This window comes from Pungitius pungitius, chromosome 6, assembly GCF_949316345.1.
Source record: "Pungitius pungitius chromosome 6, fPunPun2.1, whole genome shotgun sequence".
Lineage (NCBI taxonomy): Eukaryota > Metazoa > Chordata > Actinopteri > Perciformes > Gasterosteidae > Pungitius > Pungitius pungitius.
In genome coordinates, this window is record NC_084905.1 from 4615354 (window position 1) to 4627718 (window position 12365).

Below are 12365 nucleotides of genomic sequence, written 5' to 3' on the forward strand. Positions count from 1 at the left end.
TGGCGGAAACCACCCCCCCCCCCCCCCCTGCCCCCCGGCCCCTATGATGAATTGGATGTTAGCATTGACACAAATTGGCCCATAATAATGACACAAGGCCGCTGAGCACACAGGCAGAGTGGGAACTACAGAGTGAAAGAGCAGGCGGACAGAAAGAGAGGTAAGAGACGAAGAGAAGGAGTGAGAGGGATAGAGGGAAACAGGGACATGGTGAAAATGTCTTGAACGAAAGAATTACCTTACCCAGGGGGGCCAACAGTGAGGGGGGAAAAGTGAATTTATGACCGAGTTCATCTTTGCTGCACTCTCCTGAACGATAGAACTACAGAACGGCCTCAGAGGGACCCCGATACACACACACACACAATCAGACTTAAAGGCTGACGGAGGCACACACACTCGGATTGTTGGATTGTTGTATCCTCCTTTCTCCCCCCAACTTTGCTCCCAATCGTCGCCGATCCAGATCCAACAGTGTTGACATCACTTCCTGAAACGGCCCATACATACTGCTAAAAATAGCAGGGTGGCTTCCAAGGCCAAATCAGACGTGAACTGCCACATCCCCTTTTATAGCTTCTGCATGACACAGCGTGTCAATGCGTGCTTCTTTCTCCCCCTCCTCCTACCAAGACAAGGCATCCCTCTGTCTTTTAGGAAACATATGTATTAGATTAGGCATGTTGGGAGGCAAGGGTCACACTCCTGTAATTGAAATGTGATTATGTATGAGCTAACATGATTAAAGGCGTGAGGGAGAGGAGGGGGGGGGGGGGGGGTTGTAAGGTAAATGGCAGCCTGTGATGTGTGGCTGCTCTCTTGTTCTCCAGTAGACATTCCTGAGGAAATGGAACATGAATGTCCAGCTCCTTAATTCCGAGGGGGAATCACATAAGGTTGAGTTTACTATCTGTGCGTTCTTCTTCCCAGTTCCCGAGGTAGCAATCGGATACTGAAAAAATTACATGACTTATCTTAGTCCCTGCAAATGTAGGTCTGCAACCGTCCCAGTAGCCGTTGACCCCGACCCGACCTCAGGTCATAATTTCCAACCATTCAGTCCAGGTCCAATGTGCTGGTAAGGCTCCTCATCAGTCATTATAGGTCTTGTCAGTCTTTACCAGTATGGACATATTGTCATAAAGTGTTTTGCTTCTCCGCTTTCACACCAAATCCCCCACTATCATTTCTGATAAAAGGGGAACCTTTCACTCATCCTACTCTGCTGCATCTCTGAGACGCAGATACTTTCATTTTCAGTTTGTACTTGTAAGATGATGTGATAAAAGGCTTACTACACGCTTAAAGCGGAAAACAAAAGGCTTACTACACGCTTAAAGCGGAAAACGTACATAACCTAACACCGTTAAACCTGACTTACCTGCTGTCTGTGACATGCAGGTAAACTAGATGAATTATCCGGCATTGATAACAAGAAAGACCATGATTGTACCTCAGTAAATTGACAGGATAAAAGTAATTGGTTTAGTACTTGAACTTGAACTAAAATCATAATTTTTATTTAAAACTTAAATAATCCTATAATGGGCAATATAACCTGTCTAGAGCATGTTGAAGAAGAACATGATGTGCAGATTCTAAAACATGTATTCATCGTGTTTGTTTGCCCATATGGATACACGCAATTCATTTTGGGTGGGATGAAATGAAAGTTAACAAAACACTATTTGTTTACAATGAGAAAACGCATGCACTGTTCTTCTTCCTGAGAGAGCTGGTAAAAAGAAAATACACAATGTAGTCAGTGGACCTCAGGTGAGGTGAATTTTACACCTTGACTAAATCTAACTTGGAATACAAACACTATCTTTATATGTTGTCTTTAAACAGGTTCTTTTGTCCCCATGTTAAAGCACTCTTTACAAACACTGATGGATTCTTACACCTGACAAATTTCAATACATGTTGTAAAAACAGAACCACAGTTGAGAATTGTTCGTCTCAGTGTTTGTTTCTGACAGGCAAAGACCTGCTCATGTGTTTGCACGTACAACAGCAGTCAAAAAGAAAGTTGACTGTGCCTTTCAGTTGTGCAGCATGAGCATTTTGCACCTGATGGCACACTCCCATCAGCTTTCAGGTTACATTGCTCTAGATGTGGCACAAAGTGCACTGTTGCTCATATCCGGCACCGTCAAAATCGGTACATCCAACAGACTGTTTCTCTAATTGGCTACAAAACATTGTCAGACTTCCAAACCCAGAGAGCGCCCAACTGCTGAGGCTCTGCAGATATTCTGATAAGAATAAACTTGTCGCAAGCTGCCACACAAGGAACAGGTGCAAACAACTAACACAGCAACACCCAAATTCTGGATTACCTTGAAACCGTTTAACCTCCTTCAGTCTGCCACTGTGTTGAGTTGCAGTTACGTACCTATGGCATGTCATTTACCCATAGATTACATATAAATACTTAGATCTTTTCTTTTTATCCACAGATTGCTGGTACTTGTCTGCCATGTCACATGCAAAGCATATGATTAGCTTTATTCAGATAGAACCTATGAAGACAGATTGAAATACAGCGAAGGGTGTTTGGGTCCTCCGCCAACACAAAATGCATCCATCCATTGTTGTGTCTGAGATAGAAAAAATAAAATCACACCGACCTCCCTCTCCAATCATTCACATGACTGTATTCAGACCTGTCATGGCCTTTATTTCTCAAAGAAACCCAAACAGTGTCTCAAGACAGGCATTCCTTACAGTTGATTTCAGTGTTTGCTTTTAAAGGTTTTCTGTAATGAAGGAGGTCAACATCGCCCTAGTGGTAATCTGTTAGATGTTCTAGGGAGAAAACCCAATCTCTATGTTGTGGCTCTTTAAAAGCATATTTTCACCTGTTTTATCTCAATCAGATCAGTCAGACTTACCAATACACAAAAACAATTTTTTATAGCCTCACACTGAAATGAATAGCCATTTGTTTGCATTTGGTTCTTTCATTTGATGCCGCTCTTAGAGTGAGAACTGTATTAATTGGTTATGTCACAGAAACTCCTGCTCTCTTTCTGGACTGCCTGTATTTAGTTCAATTTTAGTTGAATCGTTTTATCGTTTGACTGTTTAATCCAACATTTGACTTCAATGTGTATTGTTCATCGATAGCAGTCACACCAACAATATAGATAGATAACAATAGATATTTATTTTGAAATAGTTTAAAATGAGGCACATCTAATACATGGGAATTCTAAAGAGAATGATAAAAGTGCATCACAATGAAGTCTTCAATGAAAGATCGGCCAGTAAGTAAAAAATACATCGTAATAATTCACCTGCTGCAGCATTGAAACTTTTTATAGAATCAAAAATGTATTTTTCGGTGAAGTAGCTTAAAAATAACTTATTTACAAGTCTCAAGTTTTTCGAAGCGAAACGTTTTCAAAGCATCTATTTACTGTCGATGATTTACCATCAGATTTGGCCCTGCGTGCCTTTACCAGAGCATCAAAGCATGGCTGTCTGGCCAAGGCAAGTAGGTCAACAAACACCTTAATCCATTAAAATAACCTTAAACCTTAATGCTTTTCTATCACAGAGCTCTGCATTGTTTGTCTGAAGAATATTGTTGTCTTTAATGAAAAAACAATTTAGCTTTGAAATAAAAGCATCCTTGAATTCAAAATGTTGAACAACAAACTCCTTGACAATGTATTGTCAAAAAAAAAGAATCAATTCTACCCGCTGTCGTCTCATTCTTCCACAATATTTAGTCAACATCCCACAGCCCTACAGCTGCTCCCCAGAAGGCCTCGAAGTGTGAAATCTGACTTAATCAAGTCAGCGGTACCCCACCTACCAGTTGTCCAGCGTTATCATAGGATGTACATTAGATATACTCTGGCCCCGACCACGGACTCTAGACTGGAGATTACTGGAGGTGGGCCTCTTTCCTGCTCCCATTTATCTTTCTCTCTTTCTTCCACCTCCCTCTCCCCCCCCCACCTCCTTTCCCTCTGTAATGTCTCAGCTGTTCCCTGCAGGCAGGACTCTCTGACTGAGTGCCTGCTCTGTTATGGGTTCATTGGGCTGGTATGTGGCAGGAATCTTTGGATCAAGGTAATTTCACACTGTTCAACTTTTTCCCAGGCTGTTAAGCTTCCTTTTACCTTTGTGCCACTCGGAGAGCGAGAGAGAGGGAGCAACACATGTAGCGGTTAAACGCACAGGGGCTCAGCGGCTGACGCCACCAGTGGATCCGAAGGAAAGACTTGAAAGATACGGCCTGTAAATTACAGTCCAACGCCTCGGTTTCCCAAAAAGACCAGATTATTGTGGGCCGATCCAGAGTGTTTGCGAGGGTGGATGCACCTTCATGCGTGGTGCTGCGATGAAGCCGCATGTGGGGCGACACGGTGGTGGCAAATACCCATTTGTCTCTGTCACCAATCACTAAGCAGATCAGAAAGTCTGTATGTGTGATTATTTTATGTGTCATATTTTGTCATCAGGTGTTCCTGCGTCTGTGTCCCCTTTCTTTTTTTCAGTGTTTATTATTAGCGACACCAGAGCGGTGCGACCGGATGTCGCAGGAGGAAAACCCTCAATAATGGTTGAGATTGTGTTGTCTGCCATGTACCATCTGTACCATCTGCAGGGGTGATAAGGAAACAAGGGCAACAGTAGCACTTACTGCATACATGTGTGCACGGGAGGGCTGCTTCATGCTCAGGTGTTCACTATATTTGGTGTTTGGGTTTATTTTTAGGGATTTCAGTTGTTTTGGGGGCCATATGGTTAATCTAAATGTTCTCCGTGTGTTTGACACACTCAGTGTAAATAAGCAGCTTTCCTTTTGTTCGTTATTGGGAGCGGTGAGTGATTCATTGATTAAACAGGATTCGTACAAACGGCTTGACATAACGTGGGTTATTCTGGTGCTCAATCCCTCTGCACGAGGTTCCCCCTGCAGCTATGTTCCTCACATCATTCAGCATCCCGATTGCGTAGCCGTAATAACACTTTTAATAAATGATGTGCGACGATTCTTTGATTGGAGCCGTTATTCAAGAGCCAGGAAGCTTCTCTCAAAAGCCCATGGCGTGAGATCTCTTTGACCTCAAGCTCAGCGTGTTTTAGTCTGAGCTTGTTGTGATTCCAGGTGGAAGTCCTCAGGATGTTGATCCTCCTAAGGCACCAAGAGACACAATTTTCAAACAATCCAGGAAAAAAGATTTGTTGCAAAAGTGTAGTTATTGTCTTGACGTACATTACCTCTCTTGTTGAAGTTCTTGCATTCTGCACCAAGGACTCCACTGGATTAACAATGCCTTTGTTGTTGGTGTGCGTGGTGAAAGAAGGGAGAGCAATAGGCTGGAACTGTGGCGTGGTATCAGCAAGCAGCTGTTACATGAGTGACAAAGTCAAGGGCTAGTGATATGAACATGGGAAAATCCTGGAGAAGCAGGAGGGGAAGAGACAGCGACAGCAGCTGAGCCACTCTGCGCGGCTCTGTGTGGAGCGAGGCAGCCTTCACTGTTGCTGCTATGTGGGGAGAAAAAGTGTGAGAAAGCAGTTTGTTCTCTCCTAGAGCAAGGACATTTTGACATTATTTAGCAGCCGGTGCTCCAAACCCACCTTCGTATCGGGCTCGTTTGGCCCCGGATTTGATGACTGCGTGAAAAGTTGTTGGTGGAGTTCAAAAGACTGGGTCAAGCATGCGAAAGAGTGGAGGGATGGATGCAGGGAGGGAGGCAGGCAGAATGGGGAAGGTAGATAGAAGGCGAATCCCAGAGAGTTTGCTCCTGTGTTAACCCAAGTTTATTACTATTGTCCCATGACTGTAGCGCTCAGTACCTTTTTAATGGTTCAGTCAAATGTACGATAGAGTAGAACGATACAGGTCTGACGATGTCTAAAACTCTATAGGTCAAGTATCACTTCAACTTCATTTTGTACTAGGTCCTTATTGTCCTGTGGCATGAGCTTTTCTCTCGATCATGAAATTTGGAGATGACACTTTGGCATGTGCAAAGCCTCTGCCGTTGTATCAAGCAATGCGTTGCTGGTCTTCTATCAAAGGCTACAGACGTATACCACACAAATATTAACAATGTGGTTGAAATCCAGTTGCCAATGCAGTCACTTCAACAGCCGTTATCAGCACTGCACCAGTTGCATTTTGTCCCGAGGCTCTGAAAGGCATTTTACCTTAGTTAGATGTGTTGTTTCTACAAACAGGGAGGACCCCTGTCCCCCACTTCATCATGGAGTCTACATCTTGTCCCAAAAGAAGTCAACAATTAGGACTTGGCTCTTGACGTGTTTTGCTTTTCCAGTTAATGAGATAAGGGCATGTCTCAAAGAATTTGGGAGGACATGTTTGCATAGATAATTCTAAAGGAGTGTGAGGCACGTCGGCAGGGCGGGAGCCCGCGGTGCCAAAGCCGCATTGTTGTAACATCAGTCATGGAGGGAGAATCCCACAGGTGTTCAGCGGAGATGTCAGGGACGAGCTTCACTCTCATCAGCTAAAGGCTCCCAAAAAACTAGAGATCAATTCTTGTTCATTTGGGGGGGGGGGGGTCATTTATCATGTCAGCTGATCGCTGACCAGATATTTGTCTTTGATTCGTTTTAGTTTGTTTTATTGGATGCATTTTTCACCCTAGATGAGGTGAAGGAACATTTGGTTTGATCGATCTTCATGGTGCTGCATCTAAACAGCATCACAGCAACAATGTCCAGCGTTTCACTTGTTTGTGCATTAAATTGGGTTCAGATGAGTGAGCATGTCTGGTCAGGACAAGGCCAACACATACTGGTTTTGTGCGTAAACACGTAAGAATGTCGTTATTTCATGGATCAGTGGGATGCAGCTGAAGGAAATGCATTCAAACTTGCACTAAATGGTTTTACATGTATATATGTTTGTGGTGTTTCAAGCTATTCGGTTGGAGATTAGTTTTTTAGGTCTGGTGTTTTTATCAAGGATGATCAGGTTTTCTTTGCATTGTTGTTGTTGGGCAGACACATCTGCAGTTACTCAACCACAAAAAAATACGTGCAAAATGAGGAAATGTGGGCATGATAAACAAATCCTATATAAGTGATAGTGATGTTTTCGTGTGAATCACACGGGGAGTGTGATAGCCACCATGCAATGCCGCTCAATATCGTTTGAAACGCTCGAAGGAGAACGGCTGAAAACTATTTTTCCCATTTGAATTTTGAATATATGTCATCACACTTGAGCAGCCTAAAGAAATCATCGGTGCTCATTGCTTTTGTTGCTCTCCGAAATTTCTCCATGTTCCTCTCTGACAAGAAGGAGGCGACCGGAAAGGTTCAGTTGGCAGATTTATTCCTCGTAAAGTTGTAAATTGTAGCAGAAAGATGGAGGATGCTGCTGGATGTTTATTGCATGGCTGTTGTGGACTTCTCACCTGCTGCTTGGTTGTTGGACTAATTTATTGTTAAACTGCTGCATTTTAAAAAAAGAAGGTTCAACACCTCTAATGAAAATACATGATGACAAATTTAAGTAAAAATTCTAACAAATAATATTCAAAATGTTTTTTTTTTCCTCTTCCGATTTTAGCCTTTGTAAACAATACTCCCTGTTTTTAGTTTAACAGCGAAACATTTTATATGTTCATAGAATCTAAACAAAATGAAAATCAAGCAGATTAATTATTCACAAAATACAAAAATGGCCACACTTGAATTGTAAGCATGAAATGATTCATTTTTTTCACATGGTTTTCTCACAAATAATTAAATCTCTGAATTTTCTTTTCAATAATGAGTCAGTCATTAAAATAATTAAACATAATCTATTGTAGTTGGCCTGGTAATAACTTCATTAAAAATCATCCAAAAATGAACCTTAAGGGAATCATGATAAAAGAAAGGGCTCAACAGTTTAAACAAAGATATTCATAGAATAATTACACAATTCTATAAGAGAAGGACACTTTGGGGGAATTTCACAAAAATCCACCAGTTTCTTTATATTATACCAGATTCATTTGATTTTTTTTGTTCATTCGAAAGATTAAAAGAAACGTAGTGATTAGTTAGATCGTGTCAGATTATAATAAGATACCAGTAATCCATTTATTTAATTTCATAAAGAGTTGTATTTCCTGCATGGCAGCTGCTGACCTGCTGATGCAGGTGTGTTGTTTTCAGATCGTGTTGGAGGTATTTTCTTTACACAACTAAACAGATTTTATCTATTTGCTGCAGTTTGCATTGTTTGATAACATTAACTTCATTGTCTATTCTTGTTCATTTTAGTTTCATTATCAAATTGATGGACACGTAGCCTCATTGTGAAGCTTGAGAAAACCCACATGATGATTGTTATTTTGATATTTGCACTTCATTATACAGTATGTGTAAAACATACCAAATAAACAAATAAAATGCATCATTATGTGCAATTAAAATAAGGTGTTTCATATTGCTCTGAGAGTTTTGCCTGTAAGGTGCCTGACAAATTCAAAGATAATAAACCCTTCATACTTGTTTGAAAAGGCAGAGCTGTTTAACTTGTCACTCAGGGTGTTTTGCTTCCAAACAAACACACTCAGACCTGCTGCTGTCATTTCACAACTCTTTCTTTCTGCTGCGAAAGGAGCCAAATTCCCCTTCAGACACCTATTTAGTCTCATGGGACATTTTTCTAAGCGTCATAGTTCTCGTTTTGAAGTCGGCAAAAATAATAAGAAAAGCAAGATAACACAGAGCAGAGCGGCGTGCTTTCGTCCCTGGTCGCTGTAACGGATTTAAACGGAGACATGTGCGCCGGTGATGAGTCACTGGCTTTAACGTCACTGCAAAAAGTGACCCTCACTCGTTGTACGCTTCCTTAAGTCTCATTTTGAATGAAAACACAACAGAAAAAAAACAAAGAGTAGGGGTTAATGGTTGTTTGTATTTTTGATTAGAAAATCATTTCGGCAATTTTCCCCGGAATCCTCTGCAACTAAAAACCTATAGCATGAAGGCAGAATATTTCATAGTTTTCAGGAAACCGCAGCGTTTGATGAAGCTGCCAGGAAGTGGGCTCGACTCTGCGTCTGATTGATTTGATTAAAGGTTTAATAGAGATAAATAATGTTTCAAACCCCGAAACTGTATCAAATCATTAGATCTAAGGGATATTTCTTGCAGTGTGGGGGGGGGGGGGGGACTTATCAAACTTCAGTTTGCGATGACTGATCCTCCCCCCCCCCCCCCCCATGGTTCTGACATTAATGTAATTAGTGTGTTTCGTCATATCGTGTAATGTTTCTAATCGGTGGTATGTGTTCCGATTTTATTCTGATATGATAACTGAATGCTTCCGGGGACGAAATGCGCCGCTGCTGCCTGAGATCCGTCTCAGATGAGCCGCTGGCGTCACTGTTCTGCTGCAGGAGAAGAGAAAAAGAAGTCTCTTGACATGTGTGTTAATACGTGCGTCTTTAGAGGTTATTTGATCAAAAATCTTGAATGATGGTGAATTAACTTAATATTGTTTCAAGAAAGGTTTGGGGAGGTGACATTACCAGCCTTGTTTTAATATTTCACGTGATGGAAAACATTGAAATGATACTGTCCAAAACAAGATGCATTTAAATCAACTCCACTAAAGGATTGGTTTTCACCTATAGAATGAAGCAATATTTTCGGATTGAGTAGGTCCAGGTTGGCATTTGGCAGTGCATGCTGCCAATGATGACGTTTATTAACGGACCTGCTGCCCATTATAAGTGATATTATTTTAAGATGAAATGACTGAAGTGCTTGTGACGAAGCAAACATGACGATTACTGAACTCAGCCTGTGGTGAAATGCTGGGGCTGATGACTCTGAGATGCGTAAATGCGCAGTTTGGAGAGCTGGAGCAGGGCAGCTGCTGGTGCTGGATGTGGAGGAGGATTCGGAGCACCTGTCTCTCCACATCAGCACCCTGTCCAGCCACATTGGACTTGGCTTCTGTAAACTCTACCAATGATTTCTTTTTTTGCATCAAAGAAGTAACCAGATCATTTGGAGTGTGCACTCCTCCGAGGATGATTTCAAACAATGTTGCGTGAATTAATTGGAAAATTCCTATTTTGAATGAATTGAATTCTTTATACTGTGTAGAAATGCCATCTCCATCGGAAAATCTAAGGATGCAATCATTTTGATTGTTCTTTTCCTATTATTTAGAAAGTGTGATTCTGAAGTGAGTCTTCCTCGTTTCAAGATACAGACACTTCTGTAAATGTCATCAACTACCCAGGATGCACTGCAGATGAGATGTGTCAGTATAGAGACCGTGTCGCAGCTTCTTGTTCGGCCGATCATGAACTTACGAAATCTCAACCCTTAGATGCCACTCAAGACACTCTGGTGTGCGTACTTAGGCAGCAGTGACATCCTTTCTTGGGTGAGACTGATAGCTGTCCACAGCGGTGCAGAGAGAGAGGGAGGCGGGTGTGTGCGTGGGGGGCGGGGGGGGGGGGTAAAGAAGAAGTCTGCCCAGTAACAATCACACACCCTCGGTCGAGTGCTGAGGAACTATTGGCTATGCAAATAGACACACAGGGAGGAGGAAACAACTTAGACTGGAAGAAAAAAAAAAACTTTAAAGAGACATTTCCCCCACTTTTCTCACAAGCATTGCGATATAGCCAACAAGCGTTGGATGGAAATTAACAACTCTAAAGCTCTGAGGACTTACAGTCTCCAGTCTTGTCCTGATGCACTGAAGTCTCGTTTCATTCAAGGCTCAGTCTTTGAAGTTGACTAAGAATAGGAGGCGGATTACCATATTTACCCATGCAGATTCCCTTTGTCACTTTATGTGAGGCTAAATCATTTGGCAGTCATTTTTTTTAATTACCCGCTCAATGACTTACACTCTCAGCTTCGATTCCACCTGCTTGTTTTACATAAATTATCAAGGAAGTCCGAAAATAAAAAAAATTAAGTGATTTATAGCAATAATTGTTAAGTCTGTTCATAATATTTGGGTTGAGCAAAGTCAAGTGTCTTTGGTCCACCGACAAAGGTCTTTGTGTTATCTTTGACGGAACACTAAAAAAAATAAGGGCTGCCTCACATTTCCTAGAAAGCCATGTCATCAACCACAAGCAGTTTGGCTGCAATGAATTAAATAGTTCATAACGCCCTGCGTGTGTGGGTCTGCGTGAGAACGTGCGCGTGTGTGTGTTCGCACGCGCACCCGCAGCTGTATGTAGTGTTTATGGTCACATAGATACGCTGCACACTTGGGTTCAATGGGTCCGTTTGAAAAAAACTGCCTGACATTTAAAAAAGATAGCGATAATAATGAGTTTTTCTTCCTCTCTATTCAAAACTGTTCTTATGAGGAGTCACTTATTGCACTTATTAGAAGCTTGGTTTCTTGACAGCTTTCTTATCCTGAAAATGCGGGTAATAATAATAATAATAGAAAAGCATTCACTCATGTATCATGTTGACACTGCCGTTGTTCTATCCACTCTGTAATTATCATCCCAAGAAAACAAAGCAAAAACATGAAGAATATATTCATCAAAATGCGAAGAAGAATGTGTTTAACCGGACAGCCCCTGCTTTAATGAAACATCCATCAGTCGCATACTTTAATGTATCCACATAATTTACAGAAGTGGTTTATGTTTAAATGTAATGAAATCGGCTTAATGTCGACTTTAGTGCATGTATTTATCATGCACCTATCAATGTATGCTGTTGGGGATCTAAAAACTCAACCTTTATTCATGCTTAAATGAACCACGTTTGCTGAAGGATTTCGTGGCTGCCAAAGAAGAAGAAAGAGGGACGGGGGTGCAGCATGTTGCTTCTGGTCTATACAGGGGTAGAGAATTGCGTCAGTGACGCATGCATGAAATGCGCCTAATCTGGCCAGGCGGATGAAAGTAGAGGCGCACTGTGGGTAGAGAGGAAAAAGTTCTCGACAAGGAGAGGCAGGACTACTCTTACGGAGCTCCTGCAGTCTCACTTTTTTATGCCTCTTCAACACTTTCGCTGCCATCATTTTGTATTTTTGCTCTGCAACGCCGCTTCTACGCTTCCGTGAGAGAAATACTACCTTTTTTTTCTACTTAAGTGAAAGCACCATGGAGCTGCTCTGCCTCGAAATGGACACCATCCGAGCTCGTCCCGATCCGAACCTCCTGTGCGATGACAGAGTCTTGCAGAGCTTGCTGACCATAGAGGAGAGGTTTCTACCCCAATATTCCTATTTCAAAGGCGTCCAGAAAGATATTCAACCGTTTATGAGGAGGATGGTCGCTACTTGGATGTTAGAGGTATACCGAAACACCGAGTGCCTACAAGTCGTATTATTTCCGTGCTCGACCTAAAAGCCTCCTGGTTTGTTTAGTTTCTGC

At 41.9% G+C, this 12365-nt stretch overlaps 1 protein-coding gene across 2 annotated transcripts in view; it reads left to right on the plus strand.

Annotated features, from left to right (window-relative positions):
• Positions 1 to 12365, plus strand: part of ccnd2a (cyclin D2, a) — a 53154-nt gene that overhangs the window by 21139 nt on the left and 19650 nt on the right. The window contains exon 1 of one of the 2 annotated variants that reach the window (XM_037451428.2): positions 11873 to 12284. The exons of the other annotated variant lie outside the window; for it this stretch is intronic. Coding sequence (XP_037307325.1) covers positions 12093 to 12284 — 192 coding nt within the window. The 5' untranslated portion in view covers positions 11873 to 12092. Of the gene's footprint in view, positions 1 to 11872; positions 12285 to 12365 lie in introns of those variants that run through there. 2 annotated transcript variants of the gene reach the window in all.